Source organism: Centroberyx gerrardi, chromosome 14, assembly GCF_048128805.1.
Source record: "Centroberyx gerrardi isolate f3 chromosome 14, fCenGer3.hap1.cur.20231027, whole genome shotgun sequence".
Lineage (NCBI taxonomy): Eukaryota > Metazoa > Chordata > Actinopteri > Beryciformes > Berycidae > Centroberyx > Centroberyx gerrardi.
The window spans coordinates 11836110-11864061 of NC_136010.1; the positions used below are offsets into that span (position 1 = coordinate 11836110).

The 27952-nt window shown below is 42.5% G+C and overlaps 2 protein-coding genes and 1 non-coding gene across 7 annotated transcripts; 2 read left to right on the forward strand and 1 right to left on the reverse strand.

The window, feature by feature from the left end:
- Window positions 1–1087: 1087 nt before the first annotated feature.
- On the forward strand, window positions 1088–1159 carry trnae-uuc (transfer RNA glutamic acid (anticodon UUC)). Its single transcript has one exon. It is a non-coding gene; the product is annotated as a tRNA-Glu (tRNA).
- Window positions 1160–1716: 557 nt separating this feature from the next.
- Window positions 1717–20425, forward strand: LOC139917613 (RNA-binding motif, single-stranded-interacting protein 2-like). 4 transcript variants are annotated; one of them, XM_071906778.2, is made up of 14 exons: window positions 1717–1834; window positions 7734–7915; window positions 11272–11330; window positions 11686–11777; window positions 14147–14304; window positions 14826–14905; window positions 15082–15191; window positions 15352–15398; window positions 15486–15579; window positions 15781–15834; window positions 15988–16098; window positions 16774–16854; window positions 16956–17046; window positions 17207–20425. In XM_071906778.2, exons 1-13 carry the CDS (start codon window positions 1763–1765, stop codon window positions 17031–17033), a joined length of 1218 nt encoding a protein of 405 aa, XP_071762879.1. In that variant the 5' UTR covers window positions 1717–1762; the 3' UTR covers window positions 17034–17046; window positions 17207–20425. The 4 variants fall into 4 exon arrangements, with proteins under 4 accessions (XP_071762879.1, XP_071762880.1, XP_071762882.1 ...); XM_071906779.2 differs by having other exon boundaries at window positions 15784–15834; XM_078288037.1 differs by having other exon boundaries at window positions 1740–1834; window positions 7737–7915.
- On the reverse strand, window positions 20361–27849 carry senp1 (SUMO specific peptidase 1). Of its 2 annotated transcripts, XM_071906786.2 has the most exons (19): window positions 27244–27849; window positions 26917–26975; window positions 26604–26791; window positions 26430–26505; window positions 26113–26305; window positions 25800–25944; window positions 25580–25698; window positions 25419–25475; window positions 24997–25280; window positions 24799–24862; window positions 24253–24291; window positions 24064–24148; window positions 23820–23960; window positions 23390–23521; window positions 22922–23125; window positions 22748–22827; window positions 22508–22592; window positions 21967–22062; window positions 20361–21861 (listed from the first exon to the last, which is right to left on the reverse strand). In XM_071906786.2, exons 1-19 carry the CDS (start codon window positions 27375–27377, stop codon window positions 21799–21801), a joined length of 2244 nt encoding a protein of 747 aa, XP_071762887.1. In that variant the 5' UTR covers window positions 27378–27849; the 3' UTR covers window positions 20361–21798. The 2 variants fall into 2 exon arrangements, with proteins under 2 accessions (XP_071762887.1, XP_071762888.1); XM_071906787.2 differs by lacking the exon at window positions 25419–25475.
- Window positions 27850–27952: the final 103 nt, after the last annotated feature.

Sequence of the window (27952 nt, forward strand, 5' to 3'; positions counted from 1 at the left end):
AATTTATCAAGAGTGGAGCAAGTGGAATTGGGAACCTTGCTGATATAGAGTCTTCAACACATTCACATAAAGGATAGTCTGTGCCGACCGTCGGGCCAGAGTGCCCCCCCCCCCCCCAACCCTGACTAGCCCAGATTCGAATCGGGCTTAGAATCAGCGTTAAAATCGTCTAGTCTGTCCTTAGCTTCAGGCCCAGGCAGCCAGAGGACCCCACAAAAGACAAGAATAGAAGTAATATAAACTTATTTTTTAGCAATTTGTTACAATAAAAATAATTTCAATCTTGAGTGATGGCCACTCCCCTCAGGCTGTAGTGGTAGAGGGCTATTCCACTTCAATTCTAGCGCAATATTGTTGCTTGACTTTAAGTTAATTTTCCTTTCACCAGTTGCTGTGAGAGAAGTAAAAAAAATGAAGCAACGCTACTCAAGTGGCACAGAAAAACAAAACAAAAAACAGAGAGGAAAATAGAAGTTTTGTTGACAATTTTTTTAATGAAAGAATCAAGTGCTGCTAGTGTTTCCTAATTTCCAATTCCAATTTTACCACTGCCTCGAAGTTCAAGCTCTAGTGAGCTCTAGTGAAGCAAATGTTTGCTCCACTGCTGGCAGCAACGGCAACAATGATGGTGGGTGTGCTGCCGTGACAACCGATGCTCAGTGCCAAGGGCAAGTAAACATTAGCGATAATAACGATGAAGATGAGGAGGATGACGAAAACATCAAAACATAGTGAGTAACACCATGTGCGTAGTATTATTGTTTTCTTAGTCAGGAGAGGATAGAAAGGATGGATTGAAAAGGGTGAAGGTTGGGAATTAGGGGGAACCATGCTTGCCTTTGCCTAGGGCCCCCAAATCACTATGTCCGTCCCTGGCTTCAGTGCAAAATCATTATTGGCCTTCCAACACCTTTATCAGTCAAACCCTACTCCCTACACCATCAAAACTCCTTTCAGATAAGGTTCCTTGGGTAATAATCCTATCAAATTGAGTTCCTGGTCAAATTGGTAACTATTTAGCAGGGGAAGAAGGGGAGGGGGAGGGGTGGGGCCTTGACCCTTGACAAGCTTGGTAACCCCTGAAACCTCCCATATGGTCTAGCGGTTAGGATTCCTGGTTTTCACCCAGGTGGCCCGCGTTCGACTCCCGGTATGGGAATGTACTTTACCTGAATTTCCCCAAGGGGCTCAATAAAGTGCAGTCTTATCTTATCTTAAATAAAGGAGGATGATCAGCATCAAAACATGGTAAATGACACCATGTGCGTATCATAGTTTTCTTTGTCAAGAGAGGATAGAAAGGATGGATTGAAAAAGGTGAAGGTTGGGATTCAAGGGGGCCCATTCTTGCCTTTGCCTAGGGGCCCCAAATCACTCACCCCTGGCTTCAGTACAAAAATTCACCTTCATCGGTCAAAACCTACTCCCTAGACCCTACATCCTATTTGTATACTAAATCAAAACCCTTTTCAGATAGGGTTCCTTGCTGTAATAATCCTATCAAATTCAGTCCCCGGTCAAATTTGTAACTATTTAGTGGGGGGGGGGGGGGGGTCCTTGTCATGAAAAAGTTTGTGAACCCCCTTGAAATAAACTCGCATACAACAACACACAGCCTATAACCAACGCCAGTGTCGGGTACAGCAGAGTGCTGCTGGGGGAGCGACTCCAATCACTACCGCTGTTCCAGGCTGAATTTCCCTGGCTGACGTCAGCTGACTGGCTTGGCTGTGCTCTCCGCTCCGGACATAGCGCTGTAAAAATGCTGCTCTCTGTGCCGCCAAGGACAGGAATCAACCCATACAACGGCTACACCAGCAGAAATAACAAGAAGGTAAACGCGATATATTACAGACCTAACTGTCCTCTCTCTCTCTCTCTCTGAAGTACGAGTCATTTCTCGGTGTAGCGTTGTCCGAGCTCTTGTCTCTCTCCAGTTTAGGTTGCTCGACTATATAAGCTGCAGTGTCCTTGAAAGTGGATCATAGGCAACGTTTAAACTCTCTCTTTAGTTGCCGCTACAACGTCGCTGTCGACTGTTTGTTGTTGTTGTGGGGTTGTAACAACGAATACGAGGACCGTTACAAATATTGCCCGTGGATTACTACTACAGTTAGCTTTCGTTTGTTCCGATACGGTCGCTGTTCTCTTCCTATACATAACACATAGAGTATAAGCTTGCAAACTGTGTGTTGATGCCCGTAAGGCTCGGAACAAGCCACCAACGGCTAATTATCTTCGACTTTAATATAAATTCGTGGGTGTTTATTCGACTGCATCTTTGCCTAGGTAATGTTTCATTGAATAAACCACAAGTTAGCAAAGTTTTTTTTTTTTTCCTCTTTTACGCGTACAGATATGCCCCACCCCTTGAGTCCTACTAATGATGACTGAAAATGTTTGCATGGCACAATGAAAGAAAAAGAAAAAAAAAGGGGGGGGAAACAGTTACAGAGATGTGTAATAAGTCTAATATTGATATATAGTTACAAACGTGTATGAGAGCAGGAACAATAGGCTTTGAAAGGTCTAACTGATTACCTTGCCTGTGCTAATTAATTATTCATGATGTAACATTGTTAGCTAATTTCAGCTGTTGTTTTTCCTGTATAAAATGACTCTGTACACTTAGTCCATCATATCTGTATTCAGGAACATTATGAAATGATGATGATGATGATGATGAAGCTGGTAATGCAAAATGGTGTTGTAAGCCCTCCTTTGGTGAAAGTAACTAAAGAATACTGCAGGATTTAAAGTATTATGAGTGTTTCTTTCAGTAGAATTAGGGTATTTTTCTTTCTTTTCTTTTTTTTTTGTAGAATTAATTTTAGCATTGAGATTAATACCAGATTGTGTTTTAAGTAACTCTGCTGCTGGAATATGTAGGCCTGTGCTCTGTCTGTCTGGAATGGCATATTAAGTATTTCGATGACTGACTCTCAGCATTTCTTGAATAATGTTTCAACGATGCTGAAATCCAACACCTCCCTCCTTGCCTGTGTTATTCCCTTCCCTGCCTCACGGCTGGCAGGAATTCAGATTGCTCAGATTAATGACCTGGAATTCCTGGAATCCTGGATTCAGACAATGTGCTCATTTCAAGAAGGGCTCTCTCTGCTCCTGCAAACTCAAACCTTTTCCTTTAAAAAAAACCCCCAACTTTATTCCACATTGTTAGGGCTCCAAAGTCACACAGAGGGAAAACTTGTAAATCCCACGTCAAGTGGTAACCCCTGGTCTGTGTCTTTTACTATGAGGAAAAGGGTGGAGAAAAGAAAAGGATTAAGAGATTTTTTTCTCCTTTCTTCTGCTTTTGATTAGCCCCCCACCCCTCCCCTTGCTTCCCCTCCGCATCCCCCCTTTTCTTTTCCCCTGTGTGTTTCACATACCTTGATTTCTTGTCTGTCAGTGGTTCAGTTCACATGGACAAGAGAGCCTGATCATTCCTCTTTAAAGGGTGAATCCCTTTCTGTAAAACCTTGTCCTGAATTCTTCCTTCAGGGTGCTTGAAACCTACTGAAAACATAATTTTGTAGGGATTTTCATGCTGTTTTTTAATGGAACTGGATTGACTCAGAAGGAGGAGAACAAGGAAAAGTCTCACCTGTTAGCCACAAGCCGCTAAGGATTTTCATCACTCTTCACACTTACTTCACTTATTTCTTCACACCTAGTATAGTTTTTTTGTTTTTTTTTTTGCATACGACAGCAGAAATATAGTATAAAGTGATTGTGTCTGTAACAACATGATCTTTTCCACGGTGCCGGTTAAGGTTACTTTTACAAAGCAGGTAGGAATCAATGTTTTACACATTTCTTTCTCATTCAAGATGCAAAACTTCAGTGTTTAGTAAATAGATTTGTGCTTTTTTACATAGCATAAATAATACTTTTTGTGGCATATTTTAGGCTATAATTTGAGCAATTTGCTTGTGCAATAGCTTTTTTTCAAATGCTATTATAGAGTTATCGACCCTGGAAAGTTAGAATGTGTTGATATAGACTAAATGTATCTTTGATAATGATAAGCGAAATAGTTTTTATGTTTGAAACTTGGAGATCAATTCAGTTAGGTGTGTGTTACCTCTATAATATTATTGACAAGATCAGTGGAATAATCTCATACTTTTCATTTCTATATTTACTCTATGAATGCTACATTTGCTTGGATTATGGTTTCCCAGGACTCTGTAGGAAACTACTGTTACATCTTGGGTTAGAGAAAATTAAATGAAAGAAATAAATGCGATGACGTTAGGAAAGATTGTGTTAAGATTGATCTAACATCCTCGGTATCAGTTACACAAACTGTTCGTTATCTTTGTTGCCAGAACAAAGCCCAGTTGTCTGGGAGCCATAGATTTGTGTTCATGGTTCATACCAGAGATCAGGCTAATATCTTTGGTATGACTATACATCCTGCCTCGCTTACTGCTCGGTCTTCTTTCTCGGATAAGAAGTCTTTGAGTCACCTGTGCTCCCCGCGGGCATCACCTCCGCTCTCTCCAACTGTAATCACCTCATCATTCTTCAGTTGCTGCCTGGGGCACAGTCCTCCTCTCTGCACCATGTTGTGGGCCACTTACTGTACTCATGCTCCTTGCAGAACTGTAATAGCATGGCAAAGACTTGAAATATCATCGGGCAGCAACGGCAGCATAAACTGCGATAGTAATGGGGATGTGAAGACTGCATACTGCCTATAGGGTTTCTGTTCACAGTGGCTGGAAGCAATTGAGCATTAGAGTTAACAAGCAACTACGATTAATGTGTCATTATAAGTAGTAAAAAGGGAATGCCTCTTGTGACTTTGATGCTCATGTAGATTGTATGTTTGCTGCATGTAGGCACAGAAAGATTTCCTGTATTTGTCAGGGTTGATCTTGTCTCGTTGTCAGGAATGCCAGTTCCCATAGAACTTGTGATGCATCAAGGAATGTGGTTCACGTGTTAACGACTGTAGCTTGAACCATGGATCTTAACCCTCACCAACCCCCCCTTTTCCCTTCTAGGAGACAAACACAAACATTTGTTTGTGGCGTGGGAATGTAAAGAATGCTCAGAGATGACATTGTGGTGCATGTAAGGGGCAGTGTAAGCAAACATGTAGGTGGCTGTTGACTGAAGGGTAACAAGCAGGAAGGAAATCAGTTACATGCCAGCAGGTCAGGCTTGGGGCACTGACTGACTGAGGGTAAGCATTATTAATGCAATGTTACAGGCAGTGAAGTGAGATAAGTGACTCCTGATCATGCACATTTCAGCTTCTCGGCATACTTACTCACCTCCCAACCTTTTAAAACACAGGAACATAGAAATTCATGATGTTTTTGTGCAGATCATAAGTATATATAACAAGTATAACTGTAGATTATGAAACTGGTAATCATAAACGATTTATAATGCTGTAATCAGTCTGTGTCATGTTCTTGAGTGACTGTGTGTGTGTGTTATTCTGCATGTGTTACTGCACCGTCACGATTGGCATCACTGTATGTGTGTGGCAAAACACCTGGAGCTGGCGGCAGGGTGCTGGGGCAGATGGGGAGTAGGTGTGGATCTGACTCACTGCCATCCTTTTCTCAGAAGGAGCCTAGCGAAGCGGCCTTAATGAGACACTACCTTCTGACTAGAGAGCACATGAGAGGGATTAGCGCTTTCCGCTAACAAGCTCAGACCCCAATTAGACAGGCCTCGCTAGCCAGGCCCGGGCCGAGACCGGGTCTCCAGTCAGATCCTATCTCCCCAGGCCGCTGCAGGTGCATCCCTCCTGATAGGCTGCGCAGGCTGCCTGGAGTGAAGGCAAGGGGAGGCTGTGATTTTGGAAAAACAAACAATACTATTGATGCTAAAGAAGCGAAGGAGATTAGAGGAGGAGGAGACCAGGATGAATGGGCTGTGCAAGAGTCACTGCGACTCTCAGTTTGATGGAGGAGAGGGAGTATGGTGTGAAGGCTGCGTTGATTCAAAACTGTTTGGAAAACATCAGGCAGCTGGGTGTTAGTGGGGATACAGAGCAGATACTATCAGAATAGCTTGCACCACCAGCACTGGTGTTGCTATGTCAGTTGTTTCTGAAAGGATGTTGCTACAAGATATATTCAAACAACCTGAATGACAGTTCATGTTCTATTGTTGCTGGAGACATCAGGTCAGAGTCCACATTTTTCCTGTTTTCAAATTCAAATGAAAATGGTTTTGCATTCACAGGGTAAACATTTACTCTTCTCTAGTTTAATTTAAACTCAGAACTATCAGTAAGAACAGATACAGAGCAGTAAAAAAAAAGGACAGAGGTCATAATTAGCTTGATTCCTGCAGTCTTTTGACAACTCCCTCTCTGTTAATAAGCTGGTGGTCCATTGGTGACCTTGTGGTGTCCAACAAGCCATCCCATTGTTCCCTGGGGCCGGGACTGGTGACCCTAACTAATCAAACAGTTCCTCCTCCTCCAGCACTGAGAGGGAGACAACGGCAGGACCAAACATAGCTGACAAGTGGAGATAGGCTTGGAAAATTGAAACTCCGGACAGTGTGCAAGGGTTTAATCTGAAAAAGGTAATTACTTTTGCTCTTCCATTCGATGCCTTTCTTCGGGAACAGCAAGTTGCTCCTCTGTTCTATTTTTTGCGTGGACTGAAAGTGAACATTGACTTGTGGAGCCAGCCATTCGTTCAAACTGTTAATGATTCTCCTTCCCAAGCAGGGTTAGCTCGATATTGGTGTGATTGAATCGTTGCCCGCGGCTTGCAGAGGCTACTGCGATTTGATTAACGTTAACAGTAAATGCTTGAAGTATCTGTGTGACCTCATAATCATGGTATCAATGGTATCGGCGATGTTTTATGTTTTCCCACCATTACTAAACCACAGTGAGCGCCTGTAATACACGTCTGCAATGCATAGACACTTCCTGTACATATGCAGCATTATATGCAGCATTTCATACTGCACATATTTCATGTTTTTGGTATATTCTCATCATATCATACATTGATTTTTTATTTGTTTTTTATTTGTCTCAGTATGTTCTACTGCTACCACTGCTGCTTTTTTGCGCACCGTCTCACTGCTGCAATCCATCCTTTTTTCATACTTTTCTACTTCAACACGTTCTAGTGTTAAAATTGTCGGTTCCATATGTTTATGTATACACACATATATATATATATATATATATATATATATATATATATCTCCCATCTGCTCTGTTCTTTTTTATATTCTATTGTCTTGGCTGTATCCTATTACAGTTTGCTGCTGCAACAGCCCAGTTAACCTACCTATAGCATCTCATCTCATCTCATCTCATCTCATCTCATCTCATCTCATCTCATCTCATCTCATCTCATCTCATCTCATCTCATCTCCAGAAAGCACTTAAGTCAGATAAAGCAGTTAAATTGCTATTGATGTGCTGGCTCTGACCCCATGGTCTATTAGATACTATTGACACCATGCCTTCAGCTTAACCAGCCACTGTCGCTGGTGATCTGGCTAATTGTATCCTTAATTGATTTTCTCCAGATAAGCATGTAGTTAAGAGTCACTCAGTGGGCCATTCTGAGGAACTGGCTGACTCATACCACTCCCTGCTTCAAACCCAATTACCTACTGCATCGATTATACATCCATTTTCATGTACCCAAGGAATGATCATAAATAAAATTCTGCTTCGTATATGACTGTACCATCCAAAAATCTGACCCTGCGCTCTTTTTGCCCTGCAGCAGACGTATGTGTCCCCCTCCAGCCATCAGATGGCTCCTCCCAGCCCCAACAGCAACACCACCAGCAGCAGCAGCAATGGCAGCAGCGGCAGTGGGGGAGAGCAGCTGAGCAAAACCAACCTGTACATCCGTGGCCTCCACCCAGGAACCACAGACCAGGATCTGGTCAAGCTCTGTCAGCCGTAAGTAGCCTAACAACAAATCACCCCGACCTCTGCACGCGCCCTCAATAAATCTCTCCCAGGCTGCCCACGGTGTGAATGAAGCAGGTTAGAGGAGCAGAGTAGATAAAGGTAGAACAGAGTGATGGATGAATTAATGGATGAATGGACAGATGGGTGATGGCGGGATAGATGGATGAATGTGTTGATATAGATGGATAAATGAATGGATGGATGAATAAATGAGACCTATGACATATAACATTGTGTTTAATCATATATGTGTTGTTGTTGTTGTTCTAAAGGCCCATTTACACATTCGAAATACACATCAGTGCTAAAGCATACCCAAGCAGGTATTTCTTGAACTGAGAAGAGGGCCACATTTTCATCCACAAAGTATGTTTTAAGTGCCATCAGTTAGTGGCCTTATGGAAAAACCAACAACCATTTGGGCTGCAAACTGAGACCTTTCAGTTTAGCATGGCCAAGCACAGACTTTCCAACAACTAGGTACTGAATGTTTAGTCTCACTCTCTCACGCTAACTCTCTCTTTCTGTCCTCTCTCTCTTCTTGCTCCTCCTTAGCCTTCCATCCTATATGAATTATCACTCCTCTGTGCTTTAGTCTTATAAACGACCTTCATACAATATGATAATGTTGAGTATACTCTGTCCTTATTCAAAGTCATATTCTGCACTATAAATACCTCACTGTGTTGCTCATCAGTGTGAATGTTGTCTGAAAACTGTGATGTGGGCAGCATGTAGTCAGACGTCAAACAACAGCGTCATGCGATCTGTGTTTGTTAGATCTTCAATGAAACACATCAAAACAAGTTGGGTTGAGATAAATGATCTGGGTTCGCTTAATTGAATACTGGAGCCTGGTGATGAGATCCAGAAGAGCAGAGAGAGACTTTGAGAGAGGAGAAGAGTGGGAGAAAAGGAGGGAAGGGGAGCGAGAGAGATTGAATGAGAGAGGGAGAGAGGGAGAGGCCTGCTATTTTACAGCTGTCTGGAAGATATGGCTCACATGAGGCTGCCCAACCCTACAGGAAACGGCGAGCCCAGGGGAAAGGGAAAGACAAACAAGGGCAATGGCATGAAGAGGGGGGTGGGATGGAGGGAATCAGAGGGGGAGGAGTGAATGGAGTTCAGGGTTTGTGTGTCAGGTGGTGTTCTGTGGGGGTAGTTCTCATATTTCTGCTTTTACAGAGCAGATAAAATCACTGCATGAAATTTGCCTTTTAGCAGAGCACATTAAGGCCAATGTAATTCTCTGTTGAACTGGACTGAGAGGGGATACTGTATCCAATTATGCTTGATAGAGAGATCGGTCGCAGATGGGGATGTAAAAAAGCAAGAGGAAAAGTCACAGAGTAAATTAGATTTACTTTACTCGAGTTTGAACAACAGTAAAGGCGCGCATACTATCAGGAAACAACACTCCCCCGGCTCCCCTCCCCCACGCCGAGAGTTGTTCTGTGCAGGCTCTGAGATATAGTGTGGAGGGAGTGAGGGATGAAAAAGAAGGGGATGGGGGTTGGTTCTGCATCCCGGCCCCTGCAGCGTCTCTCTGGATGGCTGGCTGTAGCTCTGGTTCTAGCCCCGGTTCTGTCTCTGGTGGTTGACCATGGATGGACGTTGGGCTGGACTCTCTGGACACTGTGCTCTCTCACACATGGCTGAGTCTCCAGCCCCTCTTTTCGCTCCGCATCATGTAGCCCCAGACCTCTGAGCTGAATTCAGTAAGCGGGCATCTCCACTGTGTACGCAGGGCAGCAAGAACAGCTCACAGCTAAACCACTAACTCTAATTTTTCTGAAGTTGTAGACTGGTTATGGGCTGCTGTGTAGTCAAATCGACGATGCATATGAAAAATATAGGAAGTCATCATTAAGTGTTCCAGACAATTATGTTATTCCATAGCAATTGGTGGCATATCCGCTCTATAGCTTAGAAGCAGAAATGTACCATGAAATAGTAATGTTGTATAGGAGGTCAAATGCATAATACAAGAGACCTAGAGTGAGCAAACACTGGATGAATTCAGTTCAGTTGTTTCTTCTGGGACTGAGTTCATATTATGTGGCCAACCGTAACATTTTGATAGGATAAATGAGCAGCTCAACATACGTAAGTGTTAGAAAGAATGTGAACTTAAGTAGTTGATATGTTGGAAGACCAATTATGGTTTGGTCTGCTTGCATTGCTCTATATTGGGGTGGGATAGTTGTAATTACACTAATATATGAACCTGCTGCACACTCCATAGTTAAGTATTTATATTCTGCACATGTAGTAGTATAATCCACTGATGTAGATGCATCCAAGTCAATAATTTATCATTCTTGGATAACGCCAGAAAAGCATAATCATCCTCAATCTCATGGTGACCTTTAGTCACCAAGGTAAGGTGAGAAGGGATTTGCAGATTTCTGTCTGGAAGTAAAGTAATCTAACAGTAACTGAAAAGAATCAGATTGTATTACCAATTTAGAGTAATTCAATCAATTACATTTCAGATTACAATTTTAGCAGGTAATCAGTAGATCTTTAAAAGAGCACATTTTGAAAGTGACTCTCCTAGCCCATCTGATATATTGCAGTGGTGCAGTGTAGCTGGGTGAAAGCAGGAATTAACCGGGAGGGGCACTAAGACCCAGCCGAGGAGCAGAATGCTGCCTAGAGAGAAGCTGGTTAGCAGAGTGAGAGTGTGGATGTGAGCCAGCATTGGACAGGACAGCCAAGGAGAGGCATATCAGATTACACTGCATGCACATGCCTGGAGAGATGGGAACTGATAGACACTCTGCTGCACAGAAGCATCGGCCCAAGCCAGGCCGTATCCTATACATCTGCAATATCTATAGCTGGCCAGCTAGACAGACAATGCAGCATTGTTCATGTTGACAGTGCATTGTGGTGCTGTCTGAAAATGCGGAGACATTAATTTTTACAATATTGTCATGTCACTTTTGATTCCCCTTGAGGTATGATCCCTATCGGCATCTACATGTGGGCTGGAATGAATAAGATATGGAAATCCATAGTTCTTTCCAGCAAGCAGAAACCCACGGGTCGTTACTCTTATTTCATTCAATTTGCGTCCCATCCCCTTTCAAAAACATTTCCCTCTGAACATCATTTATTATCAGCGGATGTAATTGTATTCAGCTTTCATTTTACTCAATCTGTCAGCTTAATTATAATTCAATAGTCGTCGAGCACAAAGTCTGTATAGTATGTTTCGTGTAGATAGAAACTCCATTACTTCAATTGTGTTGCAATGCTAATAAGGATTGTAAACAAGCAATTATTTTCTGTACACAATGGAAGAATACATCCTGAGCATAAACCTCAATGTTTTACAGGTATGGGAAAATCGTGTCCACCAAGGCCATCCTGGACAAGACCACCAACAAGTGCAAAGGTGAGGAGTTGAGGTTATGGTACATTTTTGACACACTCTTCACTATATGTACCCAGCGCAAACATTTTGTGCTGGACCTTCTTTTGTGTGTTTAGTTGCACACTTATCCCCACTCAACAGGTGTGTATTTTGACGTAACATGACTGTGAGCAGTGTTGCATAACTCCACATCTGTCTTCTGTGGAAAGGCACTGTCACATTAATCCAAACCTGGCTGCCTGTCTCTTCAAATTCAAACACTACTGTGCGTGCTTCGTGAGTTCATGCGACATGCCTGTGCCCATAGAATCCTGTAGTATGCATATCTCATTGTCATAAGTTAAAAGTATGCTGCTGTCTGTCTTGGTCCCTGCAGGCTATGGCTTTGTTGACTTTGACAGTCCAGCCTCAGCTCAGAAGGCGGTGACAGCACTGAAGGCGGGTGGAGTGCAGGCTCAGATGGCCAAGGTAAGAACCCTGCTCCCACCCATGAGAATTACTACGCAGTCGACCCGTTTCACACTACTTGCAATCAGGTTAATTTAGAATCTTGGTCAGGATTAAATCCAAAGCACGTGTGGAAAAACTTCACATCCCTCCTTATGGGGAAGACATCTTGACAGTGATTTCGCAAGAAGTGATAAAGATGAGTTTTAAATTATGAATTTAATGATGATCTTCTTAATTCATTAACCTTGCAGTAGGAACTCTCAGTTGGACTGTGGAAAAATCTCTTTGTTCATTGACCTTATCTTCTGCTTATGCACGCTCTCTTTCCATGCTGTCTCAGGATCTTTCTCTATCTCCCCTGCTCCCTTTCTCCCTATGGTTTTTTCGTTGTTAGGGTATTATATGAGCAGTGGCTCATGAATGTAAGCCAATTAAGCCTCTCAGTCTGTGTGTATGTGTGTGTGTGTGTGTGTGTGTGTGTGTGTGTGCGTGTGTTTGCAGGGCTTGCATACATATGCACATGGGTTTATGCTTATACCAGTGTATTCATGGCTATGAATATACTTTACAATATGTGTGTGCACAAGCAAGAGGGTGTGGATGCAGATAGGTATGGGTGTGTAATGGGTGTGCGCACATACATGATGTACATGTGTGTGTGTCGTGCTGCATAGTGACGGTGCTGGGGGAGCGTGTCCCAGGGCCTGCTCTCTGAGCTCCCTGCACAAAGGACCTGTCTGTTCTCCCTGGTGGCGTCTGACTCAGTGTCTGAGCAGCTCCCCAGTCAGCAGGCCCTGTGCCCAGCCACCCGCCCTGTCAACACACACACACACACACACACACACACACGCACACTAACACACCGCACTTGACAACCACACACGCACTTTACCAACCTTGTCTCAACCGGATCATCATCATACTCGCACGCACACACACACACGTACACACACACGCACACACACACCACTAACACCCTGGGAAAGCTGATCTCTCGTTAAGCTGGATCACTGACATTCATACGGCTTCTCACTCACAAAGTAACTTGATTTCAGTCGCCCATTCACTCTGGGGTTTACAGCATGGCTTATGTTTGCGTCAGATTTCTCTCTGACTCACTCTGACTCATTTGTGGTTGAAATCCACAGCAGGTCTTTTCTCCTTGCTCCCATGGGTTCGCTCCTCACCACTACTTCTCACTGCTGAGAGGGTGGAAGAGGAGGAGGGAGGTGAGGGAGAAATCACCTTCACCACAGGTCGCAGCAATTACACATGCATTATTCATGGCATGGAAATTAATTCACAATGCATTGTTACAGGTTTTTAATCACATCTGCACTTCGAAGCAATGAATATGCAAAATGGTTAGAGGGAGATGCAGATTACTTATCTTACAAGCTATCGTTGCTTTTGGTCAAATTCAATTTGTTTGAGCAGGGAGCAAGGTAGGAAAGCCTACCAAATAAATCAAAGGCATAAGACGAAACTGTGGCACTCCAGAAGAGTTTCTTTGAGGTCGTTCTCTAAGAATTTCAGATTCAGCTTTGAAATAGCTGCATAATTTGGCTGATTTATGCAAGCCGACAGAGCCGGCCCCTGCGCCTGAATTCAAGGTCAGGATTAACACATGAATATAACTGCATGCATGTGAGTGACATATTATCACCATGCCCAGGGAAACAGGATGATAATGGTCGCTTGTGGGAATATGATAGCACGAAGCTTTAGATGTTCTCCAAATCATTTCCAAAGGTCTTTGTCCAAAATGTCTTCTCTGTGATTCTCCACAGAGAGCACATAATCATTTTAGATCATCCATGGATGGAGAGCCTTTTGAAATGTAATTATGCTCTGATATCACATTACCTGGCACCTGCCCCTTCATCCTCTTAAGGGGCTAGTCGCACACAATGGGCCTGTCTTCTACCCCTTTGGTAATAAAGTATTGGAGATGCAGTACGAGAGAGAACGAAGGAGGAAAAGAGCGAGAAGGATAGATGAAGGGGGAAGAGAGAGAGAGAGAAGTTCAGCTGAAGTCCAGCCAGACCACTATCTCCCCCATCTCTGCATATCTTCCCTCTCCTCAGACTTCTTCCATGCAGCTCAACTCCTCACAGGCCAAAATGAAATCCGCCCTCAACCTCACCCCTCTACCCTTTCTCTCAGACTGTTTTTCCAACTGTCTGACGTCCTCCACTCTCCGCCCTCCACCCTCCCAAATACGAGAGATTTTAAACACTTCCTGTTAAAAGGTTATATAAATTTCCTGGTGCTTTTGACGGCAGCTTTGGAAGGCTTTTGGTTATTGGAGGACTCCTGTCATCTTGCCACAGAAGAGCTGCGTCTGTTCCTCATCCTTAATCCTCTCCTGGCTTCTCTCCATCCAGCAACAGGAGCAGGACCCCACCAACTTGTACATCTCCAACCTGCCGGTGTCCATGGACGAGCAGGAGCTGGAGAACATGCTGAAGCCCTTCAGCCAGGCCATTTCCACACGCATCCTCCGCGACGCCAACGGCACCAGCCGAGGCGTGGGCTTTGCCAGGTATATGCTTTGGGTGTGCAGTCAGAAGTACTGGGGGGGGTGGGGGGTCCTGGTGGCTCAGCTGGCTAGGGCCTGTACCATGTAACCGTAATGTCCTGGGTTTGAATCCGGCCTGGGACATGTCATTCCCTTCTCTCTCACCTGATCTATACTGTGAACTTTCAAGTAAAAAATCATTAAAAAAAAAAAAGTACTTGAACGGTTGTCTAAAGTCGATCATTTTCGGTGTAACTTCACCTCCTTGAAAAAAAATAAAACATGTATTAGGTAATATGAGGCAAAATTCCAAACCAGAGTAGTTAATACTAACACTGTAGATCAACTTTATTTTCCAGTACTTGCAGTTTTGACTGAATTTGAGTAATGGTGACTGAGCCCTCTGGTGGCCAGTATGGGTAGAAAATATTAAACTCTGTCAAAGTGGAACAAATCAGTGATGCTTTGCCACCTGCTACTGCTACTGCTATACACAATGATTGTTTTTAATAATCACTTGAAATAAAAATAACCCTCTCCTGCAGGATGGAGTCAACAGAGAAATGTGAGGCCATCATCCAACATTTCAATGGCAAATATATCAAGACTCCACCTGGAGTGCCAGGTGAGGTTTTTTTATTTAATTCATGTCATTGAGGTGACATCTTGATTGCATGTAGCGTCCTTTCAACAAATAACAAATCAAAGAAACAAATGTACTGTAATGATATTGGATATAATCCTCCATCACACAATATTGTCCTACTTTGATATAACATGTGAATCAAAACTCTATCCCAGTGCCAGCGGAGCCCTTGTTGTGTAAATTTGCCGATGGCGGCCAGAAGAAGCGTCAGAGCCAAGGGAAGTATCTGCAGAATGGCCGGCCCTGGACGAGAGACGGGGAGACGGTGAGTTTTCGTTTTCATGCTTTTTATGACCCATCTGGAAACTCATATTTTTTATTATGCTACATTGTTTGAGGCGTCTGATACATTGCAGTGATTCACCGTCACGTTGATGCAGTATTTAGTTAATAGCTCTGTCTGTTTTTCTGTTTTTTTCCCCCAGGGAGGAATGACACTTACATATGACCCCACCACAGCCTTACAGAATGGGTGAGTGCTACTAATCTGATAGATGCCCATGATAAATCGGCCAGATTGGGAGCATGTTCCGGTGACTAATGACTTGTGTCTCTACAGGTTCTACTCCTCTCCCTACAGCATTGCCCCCAACCGGATGATCGCGCAGACCTCCCTCTCCCCGTACATGCATTCACCTGTATCTACCTACCAGGTACTATGGTGTTAAAACTCTTAAAGCTGGGGTGTTAGTTGGCTAAGGCGCGTAACTGTGACGTCCTGGGTTTGAATCCTTTAATAAAAGAACTCTTAAATCCGAAGAAAACAAAGCATTTTTATAGGACTTCACCATTAGATACTAAGTTGGAGGACGCTTTTATATTATGTATCATAAAGTGTATCTTTCTTGCCCCAGCAGGTCCACAACCCATCCTGGATGCATCACCAGTCGTACCTCATGCAGCCCACAGTGAGTATCTGTTGTTTGCCTCCCTTCCTGTTTTTGTTATAGAAGACAGCGTGCCGTTGTAATATTCTGTTACCTGAATAGAGGCTGTCTGTCTGTCGGACTAGCAGTCTCTGTGTATTAAATGGTGAGTGCTAACACTTTGTTTATCCACAGGGAGCGGTCCTGACACCAGGAATGGACCACACCATGTCCATCCAGCCGACCTCTATGATGGGACCCCTCACACAACAGCTAAGCCACCTCTCCATGGGCAGCAGTGGCACGGTCAGTGACATATAGAGTGTAGAATCTATCATACAGCTATCAAATAGATAAATTGTAATTATCAGGACCTGCGTACTTCTATCATCAATCTTGCAATTAAAGCTGCACTAAGCAACTTTACACGTTGGCGGCTCCAAATGGCAGCGAGGGGTAACTGTTTGAAAAATTGGAACTACCCTAGATTGGAAATACCCCAGAAATCCTGTGAGATGACGGCAGTAAACTGCACACAGCACACTCATGTTTACCAACCCAGCCAGTCTGTGATCGGTTAATACCAAAAGATACCAAAAGGACCAGAGAGGCAAACGATCTCATGTTGGTGAGTCCAGCTTCCTCTGGACGGAGCGCTCGATCACTGCTGTTGAGGAGACAGTTTGGATGTTGCTCTTATGTTTTGATTCGTCACTTACTGTGGGCGGAGAACACAAGGATTTTATGTGGGCAAACAGAGTGAATCCTCAACAAGGGGATGGGACTCTCTTCTCTACTGCAGCACCACTTAGTGATTTAGGCTGAAAACACAGGTGTATTTTTACATAAAAAATCTCGCCTAGTGCAGTTTTAAGGAAAGTTCTCCTATTCTTCGAGTTCATATTCAACGATATTGCCAATATACAGCCATGTTGAGTCGCTGTCAAGTCTTATGAGCTTATTGTTTCCATTCTGTTACAGTATATGCCTGCAAACACCTCTATGCAGGGGACCTACATCCCCCAGTACACCCAAGTGCCTGCCACCAACGTCTCAGTTGAGGTAATAAACCGTGCCCTTTTTTCCCCTCACTCGAATGAGATAAATCTATAATGTGGCCGGTGAAACACTCATGGATTTGATCTTTACCGCCTCTCTTTTAGGAAAGTGCCGTCCAACAACCTGTTGCCATAGAGACACCCACAGAACACACAACCTACTCCTACCAGCATAACAAGTGAAGAGGTGGCAGAGGTGGGTTTTTGCTGATGTCTAGTGTGTGTGTGTGCATGTTTGTTCTGTATCTCTGTATGTGCACACATGCATGGAGCTAATATAAAAACAATGCAGAGATGTGAGACCATGTAATAGTAGTTTTCATTGCTAATAGTCTGGTCTTGTCACCGTGTGTCAGATCTTCCTCTGGAGCCGGAGTGACTCTCATGGGGCCCGACTGCTGAAACCCAGCACAGGGACTCTGGACTTAAGGCACCAGACACTCGGGAGGAACAAGGACTGTTACACACACAGAGGACAAAAGGATATTTTCTACAAACTCATACTTTATGACAAACTCTTTTACTCCATACAAGCAAGACTAGAGGATGGCAGGCAATGGGAAATGGAAGAACAGAACATGGAGCGTCTATTTTGATAACGGTCAAGAAAACAAAAAAAAAAACCTGTCACACACAAACACACACTACACACATTTCACGGTTGTTGTTTTTTTGTTTTTTTTTGTGCACATATTTGATTTTTTTTTCTAGTACTACTCTGGGGAGCCAGAATAAAACCAGGAACAGAACATTTCAACACCACGTATCATTTTTAGTCATGTTTCGTTTTCACCTATTGTAAGATATGCTGATTTTACTTCTCGTTTTTGTCTGATACTTTCAAGCTTTGAACCTGCCTTTTTGTACATAATTCTTTTGTTTTGTTGTGTTTTTAGCTTCATGCGTCATTGTTTTATTGATTAGTGCAAATATTCGAATAGAGAAGGCTTAAAAAACAAACAAGCAAGCAAACAAAAAGCCAAGGACTCTCTATTTTGGACACATATGGTGCTAACTTGGATTAGCTTCTATCAAAGTGGCAGCAAGTTTATCGAGCATGAAACCTTAACTGAAGTGGTCTCACTTCTTTTTGGCACTTGAGTCTCAAATAATTTATAGTTCCAACAATCTTGACAAAGCTTCAGACAATCAACGGATTACAATGAAGTGATGATTTAGAGATGATGGTCAGCGATGACAGATTTCATATAAAAGACTGCTTTCAAAGAGCTTAATAGACTAAAAGCGTTCCAGAAAATATGATCAGAAAGTTTCAAATTTGAGCTGCTCCACTTGATTATATCCAAAGTTGCTCAACAGGGATCACATCTCACACAGAGCTGCCTGTACATAAGAGTTTTGAGTTTATTTAGGTTTTCTTTTGGTTTCTTTTTGTCAGTGTAATGATGCTACAGTTATTTTAATAACAACATTTGATCAAATTGTGTGTACGTAGCAATTAGTCTATTGCTATGTATTTTCAGTTAACAGGTTTTTACACAATTTGCTTTTATAAAAGCGGACGGTGAATCTCCACAAAAAGAAACCACACATTTATTTTCTGCAGCGAGACCTAAATGTTGTTATTAGAGTATGAAGTTCTTATTACATAGACAAGGAAATCAACTGTTAAAAGTGTGTCTCTGTCCTGTTATTTCTTCAGGAGGTTGAGGTGGATTGATATGGCCAGTATACAGATGCTTTGATATTGGCCATTACTGTGTGTTTGCTTCTACTTCTGCATTACTGTTTTCTCCCTCATGTTTTTTATTACAGTTTTTTTTATTTAAAGAAAGTTTTCTCAAGATTTTTTTTTTAATTCAATTTTAATACTTTTAAGATTGATCCTATTTTTCAAAGAGGCTTTGATTTTATTTTTGGTAGCGTGTTGTGTGCTTCAAATAATGATGAATAGGTGTGTTTTCAACAACGCATTTTCTTTTTGAGATAGTGATTTGTTTGTATGTTGGCATACTTCTCTTGCTCTGGTTTCAATGTTGATGATGTCAAAAAGGCTTTAATGTTTTGAAGACACGATTCTGTCTGTGTCACTTTATGAGCATAACTCCCGATCATGGATGAATTATGTATGCTAGGTTCATATGCATTGTCAGAGTTGTGCCCCAAGCAGTGGGGAACAATGTAAGAGATATATGGTCAAAACCTTAACTTACCTCATCATGCCGGAGCAATGTAGATTCAGTTAGTGTACAAGGTTCATAGACAATAACTAACTACAGTAGTTCTCATGGCTGTTCACAGCTGGTACTGTGTCCATATCCTTAACTCTTCCGTCCAATGTTCGGAAAACATGCCCACGGTCTGATGGTCTATGCAATTAATTTATTATCCTTAATAATGCAATACTACAGATATCTAAGAGACACCTCACATTATGACAATGGATCACCTCACAAAATGACTTCACATTCTGCTATTTCAGTGGCTTTCATTTTCATTAGACGTGAATAGATTTGTCTTTAGTTTCCTGATTGACACATTCATCTTTGGCTCATTAATTGGCAGTAAAATGGCTGCATTAAAAGGGAATTTTTTTTCAAATCCAAAAGTGTGGTTTATAAGACGACTATAGGAAATCTATTCAAGTAAAAAAAAAAAGGCAGGTGTGCTTGATAGACGAAACCTGTCTATCAATTGCAAATGTCCTGTTTGTTTTGTTTTCTGTCTCACCAAAGAAGTCACCCAATGGTTTGCAGTCTGGGTCTATATTAACAGAGGATCTCACTACTGTGGTCCACTGATCTAGGATGGATCTAGGCAGTTTGTTAATATTGACCCTGGAGAGAGTTAGATGTTAGATGTAATTTCCATTCCATCCAGTTGCATTTTTTATGTATTGGTCAATTACGTTTCTCTCGTCTAGTCCTGTTTGTTAATGTGCTTTCACGCGGAGTGATTGAAGCTGTTAGTTTTTCTTTCTTTTATTACCATGAAACCAACTATTAATTCCATGAGAAAATAAAACTTCACAGAAATGCCTTAGATTTCACTGAAAGGGTTATAGGGTGCTACACAGAATTGATTGGCTGGATCTCTGACTGGAATAGTTTTTTTCTCATGCACTGCTAATGTTGAAGAGATTTTTGTTATATCAAACTACTCTGAACATAGATCTACAAAGCAAAGAAATATTTACCAGATTTTTTTTATGACTATTTTGTCTGTGTTCCATTGTCATTCCATTATTTTTATCCAAAATATTGAAGAAAAAAAATCTGTTACAGATTTCCTAGTGGTTTATTGAGTCTAATGAACTATTGCTGCTAATTTTGGATTGCGAAGTGTTTAGAAATCATTTAGCTGAAGCTCGTTCAATAAATCAAGTCACACATGGGGTCAGTTTGCAAATCATGTTGAACAATGTCCTTGCAGTCCTATCTCTGGTTGTCATGCATCAAACCTCTCCTCAGTTGTCTCAATTATGTGTTTGTCCTTCTGTGCCATGGTGCAAGTCTTTTGTCCCCTTCATAGAAAAAAACTACAGCTGTTAAAACTTTAATTTGGTTTGATTTTGAACTTGGTCCTTTTTTTTTTTTTAATTAAAAGATTTTTTCACTGTGGTTTGTGTGCTTTTTATTACACCAGCGACCATCTGCATGTTCATATTTATTGTCCTGTAAAAGAGTTAATGCTCTAAGCCGAGACACATGTCCAGGCTCTCTCCCACATACCAAAAGCGGCAGTTTATATATTAAACCTGGCTGATTTTCAGGCAATACACAAAAGAACAGTCACAATACATGAGGAATTTATTTCTAAAAGGAACTTTGATCTAGATAAAAAATGGATACGAAAAAGGTAAAAAATGTATATTAAATACACTGTCCAAGAGGCTGTATAGTTATAATTATGTACAAAGTTTAAAATATCCTGAATATGCCCAAAAGTTGCTGTTGGAACCTCAAATACATAAAATAGACTTTGAACCTCAGTTTACAATCTTGTATCAAGACTCATGGATAAGTAAGAAATTGTAATACCTTTGTATCCAGCTCTTTTAGGGTGTATCAAAGACTGTTGTGTTACACTTTCAGGTCAGTGGCATGGAAATACATGAATATGTATCACCAATTCTTCCATTTTCATTACAAACCATACTCTGAGGTAATGACACATTTGAAGGTTTTTGTGCATTTTCAACAAATAAATGACAAAAAAAAATAAATACTACTAATTTAGGTGTCATGGTTCATCTTGCAGGGCAAAAAACAGATGAAGTTGGATGCCCAAATAGATGCCCATAGTTTACAATGTTGCTTCTGACAACCCTGTAGCCTGAAATATTGATTCATGTCATCCAAAAAAAAACGAACAATTTTGTTGTCAGGGTATTTACAATTTCACGGTAACTGATAACTTCAAAAACAATTTTTCTTTGAATATACCACATAACTGGTACACAAACATTGACAGTGGGCAGTCACCAAAGAGTATTTTTACTGCTGTTATAATATGATGCAGCATAATGCATTGTAATCATCTCCTTGCAAGACAAAAACAACATGTAAACTTTGTGTGTGTGCATCAAACTGTGGTTTAGCATATTACAGCTCAGAGTATGATTTGTAAGTCAGTACAAAGTCTGATTCTTCAAACAATTCTGGCTGGCCAATACAAAATGCGCAGTGTTTTAGCTGCAATACCAAATGCTCCGTGGGTGCACCAAAAAAACAAGCTGGAGCAGAGTACTGAGGCAGTGCTTTCTGCTCCAGCCGTGTCACAGCAGCCAAGATCGGCCAAGGGCTAGATTGACCTAAGAGGACGTGGCGTGGCGGAGCTGGGTCCTGATCCGGACGGGCTGGTGTGCGAGTCTTCCCCAGAAAAGGACTAGGAGGATCCTGCTGTTGAACAGAGCACAGCCACCATCGTCACACATACTTCTGACGCCTTGAGCTAGCTGTGCCAGTTCACAATCCTCATCTCGACCTCACAACAGTTTACGTTTCAGAATCTCCCAAACCATTCTTCTTCTGAAGTAGGGCATGTGTTTCTGTGAATCGAACAGGGAAATCATGTTAGCCATTTTGTTGGTGGCACACCTGCCACTATGACAGGATTTATCAGATGCATCCTCTTTTGTTGTGTTAGTGCCTACCTGTGTAAATGTGATTGGCTTGTCTTTGGTGATGTACTCTGCGTATTTGCATGTGAACATTCCACAGTCACTGCCATTCATCTGCTGTGGGATTTCCTGTAGGAGAGTAAGGGAGAAAAAAAAAAGTTAATTAGTTGAATACAATTAGTTGAATGTTAATGCACAGTAAAGATGCATTAAGGAGGCTTTTCACTGTCCCATAGCACAAAATGACCTCAATATATCTGCAGGGTTTGATGGGGTTGTTGATCAATAATAATCAACGATTATATCAATGATTGCCAGGAGCTGAGATTTTTGTCTTTCAAAACTCACTTTCCAGTCTGTTTTGGAAGACATTTTGTTCTCAAGCCAAAAAAGCAGATGACAAAGCAGTATTATTATTGTTATACTATTTTGCACAGTGATATATTACCTCTTCACTAGACATTTCTAATGGATCTCTGCTCTCATTAGCTAGCTCACTCCTGTTGATGAAAGTCATACATTACTTAATGCCCCATTTAAATCCTACATTGTGGGCCATGTGTGCAGGACTTACATTGCGCCTTTTGCTGTGCAGAGACCAGCCTGAGGTATCCAGTGCTTTGCCCTTCTTGTCCTTACTTTCCTGCTGCAGGTATTCTCTGTGGACACCAAAACCAATTACTTTCCGTACATGGGTCCCAATTACATTTTAAAGGCTCAATGAAATTAGTTTCAAGATCAATCAATATGCAGCAGTGAAAGCTTCAAATAGCTATACAATGCCACAAACAAATGTGAGAACACTGAAACTTACAACAATATCCTGCACGCTTCATCATTGTTTCCTCCCATAGAATCAAAGTACATGATGGCCTTTTTGCGGAAATCCACCACCTAGGTGAAAGAGTCCCATGTAAACAAATTTGCAATATGAATCACAAGACTAGCTTTTACTTTTTGATCGATAAATGTAGTCATTCTAACTTACAGAGAGGCACCAGTGCACCCCCAAGTGGACAGGAACCAGCAGGATGTCCACAGAGAAGATGTCCATCTTTTTGGTCCAGCGGCGGACAGCAGAGTAGCCGCTGCTGTGCAGCTTGAGAAAGAAAAAAGTGTTGAAGGTATCAACTGACGGCAGGCTGGGGTCCTTGCTGCGCTGCACCAGCAGGTTCATGTAGAAGTTGATCACCTGAGAATAAGAAGAGAGAGACGAAGAGAGAGATAAGCACAACTGTGTGGCACGGTTGGAAGTGCAACAACAAATACTACATGTACATTGTACTTGATTCATTAAGGCCACAAGCACCTGCTGAATGTTATGTGGTGCATAACCACAAAAGATGACAGTAGTGTGTCCATCTGGTGTAATAGTAATATCAACTGCTTGCCATTGACACACACCAGGGCACCATGGCAGTTTTGAGATCCTAACTTCAGGATGATGTGCGCTCACCTCATCATTGAGCCAGTTGAGGTGGCTGAGGGTCTGCAGGTCCTTGCGTGTGAGGCTGAGCCCAAAGCCTTCACTCAACACGTCATGTGGACTGCCTCCTCTCAGCGCCCTGTTCACCTCAACCTCCATCTCCTTGAGAGAGAGAGAGAGAGAGAGAGAGAGAGAGAGAGAGAGAGAGAGAGAGAGAGAGAGAGAGAGAGAGAGAGAGAGAGAGAGAGAGAGAGAGAGAATGAAAAATGTAGGGGGAAATATGATTTAGTCATACATGAATATTTCCAAAAGAAAAAAAAAAAGGCCAGGGGGAAAAAATAAAAAAACCTAGACCTATCACATCTCTGGACGAGACGAAGAGTTAAAAGAACCAAGGGATTGGTGGAGCAAACTAGACAAACAGAGCTGTGCATACACACTGAAGACATGATAACTATACCTCAGTGAGTTCAGGGAATTCTGGTTTCTCCTCCAGGGGCTTCGGCTCTTCTATGACAGGAGTCAGAGGAACTTCCTTCTCCAAAGGAACTCGTACATGGACCTCCACATCTGGGCTACGCTGCCCTTCCTCAGACAGACGCTGAGGACCAGGATCACAGACAGGTTAGTGGAGTAACAGGAGACCCAAGAGCAAGACATGGTACAACCAAATCTAAAAGAGGGCTTCTGTAGCGCAGACTCACCTGTCGCAGCAGCTGGGCAGCCAAGGCCTCCTGCTCTTCAATCTGTCTCCGTCTCTCTCGCGCTCGAGAGTCATACATACTAGTCCTACCAAGAGAAAACATACCTCGTTTCCTTGTAGCTCCGTTTAAAACATAGTATCAGTGGATAATGGGTCAATTGTATAATGAAATGCCTAAGTCTGTACTTACAATTCTTTGATCCATAATTCAGCTTGGAAGCATGGCACACTGCAGAGACAGAGAAAAGGTTATTGTGTAAAATCAGCAAGTACAGACATTCATGCTGTTACTGTATATCTTGATTGATTGGCTTGTCTCAATGTCAGGATGCATGCAGTGCCATAGCAGGTAGGTTGTCTAATGTTAAACCTAATGCAGCCTACAATATCAACAGTGTTATCAAATCATGACTGTGTTAAAAACTCCTGCAACTGATCCCAATGAAATATGTGGTTTGACTGAGTAATAAACTGCCTTCTCAACACCAAGCAATGAGCACTCATTCAGTGGATTTGTTTGGGAAACACTACGACATTTTCAACATTGTGTCTTTGATAATGTGCAGAGAAAATCTTAAATGGGAATCTGATTTCCCATTTGAAGTGGGGATGACTGGTACAAAGAAATAACAATATTGTAATAATACTGTTCACTTTGTGATTTCAGGTCAAAAGTGCCCGCCATATGACAAATGGAAGGAATAAAATAGTAACATTGACTCAAACAAATACAAACCTTGAGCTGTCTGGCTTTTTACCCTTTTGCTCTTTTACAATTATTACTGAGTCGCCATCATGAGCTGCAAGAAAAGACGAGAAGATCACAACCACACAAAGATTGTGGAAACAAGCAAACACGCAATTCAAATATGAAATTCTGTTTTACATTACCTAGATTTCTATTACTGTAAACACAAAAGGTTGCGAATCGTACCTGATGACTGTGTGTCCTGAGACGAGGTATCTTGCAGGGCGGCTGGGGAGGGTGCAGACGTCAGAGTGGCTGCCCCGCTGGAGCTGAGGTCAGCATCTGGAGACCATGTCTGGTTCCCTGGCCTGCTGGAGGCCCCCAGCGGGCTGGGGAGGTTGCTGGAGCTCTGGCTGGATACACCTCTGGGGCTGGGGGGTCCGCTGGGTCCCTCTGAAGTTCCTCCTGCCCCTGACCCAGCAGGGGACGAGAACTGTAGCAGCCTGCGACTGGTGCTCAGGAAGCTGGTGCTGAGGAGAAGGGAGGGGGTAGATGCAGGTCACAAAAGAGAGAGAGAGAGAGAGAGAGAGAGAGAGAGAGAGCGGTGCCCAGATACAGTCAAATGGTTAAGTCCCTGCCTCTGGAGCAACCAGTGTGCCTCCACTGACCTAGGTTTGAATCCTGACAGTGCTTTCTCTTCTGTATCTCCCCTACTCTGTCTCGCTCTCCAAAAAAGGAGCAGGAGCAGTATGTAATGGTTACTGAGAACTAACACAACTGGGATGAGGTACTGCTTAGACCTGGGCAGTGTGATTGTATGGATACTTACAAATCTCTGTGCGACCGAACGATGGCGTGTGAGCTGCCGTTGTGCAGGAAAGACGACTGACCACCAGAGACCATGGTCAGCAGCTGTCTGTACACCGCCTTCTCCTCCTCACGGACAGACTGGCCCAACACAGAGGGGAAACACATGAGATTAATAATGCAACAATTGAATAAGAGAATACCCAAAAGGTGCCTTATCCAGTATGGTCCTGATGTCTGACCTCCTGTGCAGTGCAGGGAGGGCTGGCTCTGTGTACGCGGCTGGATGAGGTGCTGTGTGTCGGGCTCTGCACCACTTTGATGGGAAAGGTCTTCTCATACATGCTGGTGTAGGAGTTGTTTGTTGTGCCCATCCCACTGAACAGACTGCAGAGACAAAATGACAATTTGTTACTCAAACAAGATCAACCGACAAAAATGCATCCGCTATGATAATAAGTCATAGAACAAAAAGCAAATATTCAAATGATGAGTTACTTTTCTCCAGAGAAAAGTAAGAGAAACTACAGAACTAGGAGAAAATCAGCATCTTACTTTGACGTTCCATGTGGTCGGAGGTTGAGGGGCCTGCCTAGCCGTGGAGAGGGATAGACTTTGGGGGTGCTGGAGGGTGGTAAGCTGATTGAGTGCCCATTCGTTTTGGGCACTTCACGATGTGCAAAACTCATACACACTTGTCGCCTGCAGACTTTCGATCCCATAACTGACTTCTCATTTCGGAAGAATTCTACAGTCAAAAGATAAAACAGTATAAGAATCATATCGTCACCAGTAGCTTTAGGTCTGTACAAAAGACTGTAACCCCCCCCTAAATGCAAAACCTTGTAGCATGCTGCAAATGATTCTCTTACCTGATTTGGATGTTTTCCACTCCAATGTTGTCGAGGGAGCAGCAAACGTTTCATCCAGAGAGTTTCTCTCTACAACCTGTAACCCAACACATCAAATATGTACATGAACTATGTAAGCAAATGCAATGTAACTTCAGTATAATCAAGTTTAGGCGCCATAAATGCATCCCATACCTCCCTCCCTGCCCAGGCTGTTGCAGATGTTGAGGCCTCTGGCTGGGGTTCTACTGGTGGAGGACCAGGGGAGGCAGGCAGTATGTTCCTCAAGGTAGGGCTCACATTGTTCCTCATCCATGTAGCCATATTAGAGCTATGACTCTTTACCCCTTCAGCTGCAATCTTGACTGTGTCAATGAGATCCCCTAGAGAAATAGCAAAAATGAAACCGATACAGTCAAGCACATTAAGTAGGTCAGATCTGATTGAACTAAATCCTTGCCTATAGTCACACCACAATGTGTTATGAAGTGAGTGATTTTGCAATTACCCATTCGAGATTTCTTGATAATTAGGCCATCTTGGTCGATGTTATGTCCATCTTCCAAACTTAAGGAAAAAAGCATTACTGTCAACTGCTGCACAGTTACAAGAGAAATTTGTGATCAAACTTTGATAAAGAATGAGTGTGTAATTCTCTTAACAACAAAAGGGTGAACTGCTTCATGCACAGCGAGGCAATAACAATCCTGCAGAGTCCACTGCTAAACTGCCTCATTAACCTCCATGCAAGTTAGGGTCAGTTTTGTTCTTTCCATGTCTTTTTAAATTCATTGGCTTCTCGTACACAAGGGAACAGTAATGTTACAGCTCATACCATTCAATTGGTCTTTTCCTCCTCATCTGACCATCTTCCTGTGCCCCGTGTGCATCTGAGTGGTCTGCAGCTGGCACTCCGTTGCGAAGATTACCAAAGCCTGTTCCTATCCATTCGTAAATTTTGTTCAACATGGTTCGAAAACTTAAAAAATAAAGCCGCTACTTGAAAAATAAATCGCTACGGTTGCTTTCAACCCGCCTGCCAATACAGTCAAAACAAATGAAGCTAACGCACGTCATTCGACTGAGGCAGGTTAGCTGTAGCTATTTCGCTGGCTAACTGTCCTCACAAATATCATGTTACTTTTCCACGAAATGAGCTAACTGTTAGCTAGTTAGCTTAGAGTTGGCTAGTTAGCACGCTAGGCTAACTACCTAGCTAGCTAACGTTGTTAGCCACACGGCTAATTTATACAACTATGTTTAAATTTCAACTGGAATGCGATCAGTCGCGTCAACTCACGCGTCCCGAAAAACATTGACAATTTTTGAGTCGCACCAGAACTCAAATACATAACCTAAACGTGACTTTAAATTGCATTTAAACTCGATAAAGAATAACCTCTCCCGCTTCTTCCTCATTCAAAACCACAACATGGCTGAACTCGACGTCTTACCATCGCACATTTTGATTGGTTGAGTGGATGGCGTAAATTCGAGTGTTCCAGAGATTCAGTGGTTGGTTGTAGATTGGAGGAAAGCATTGA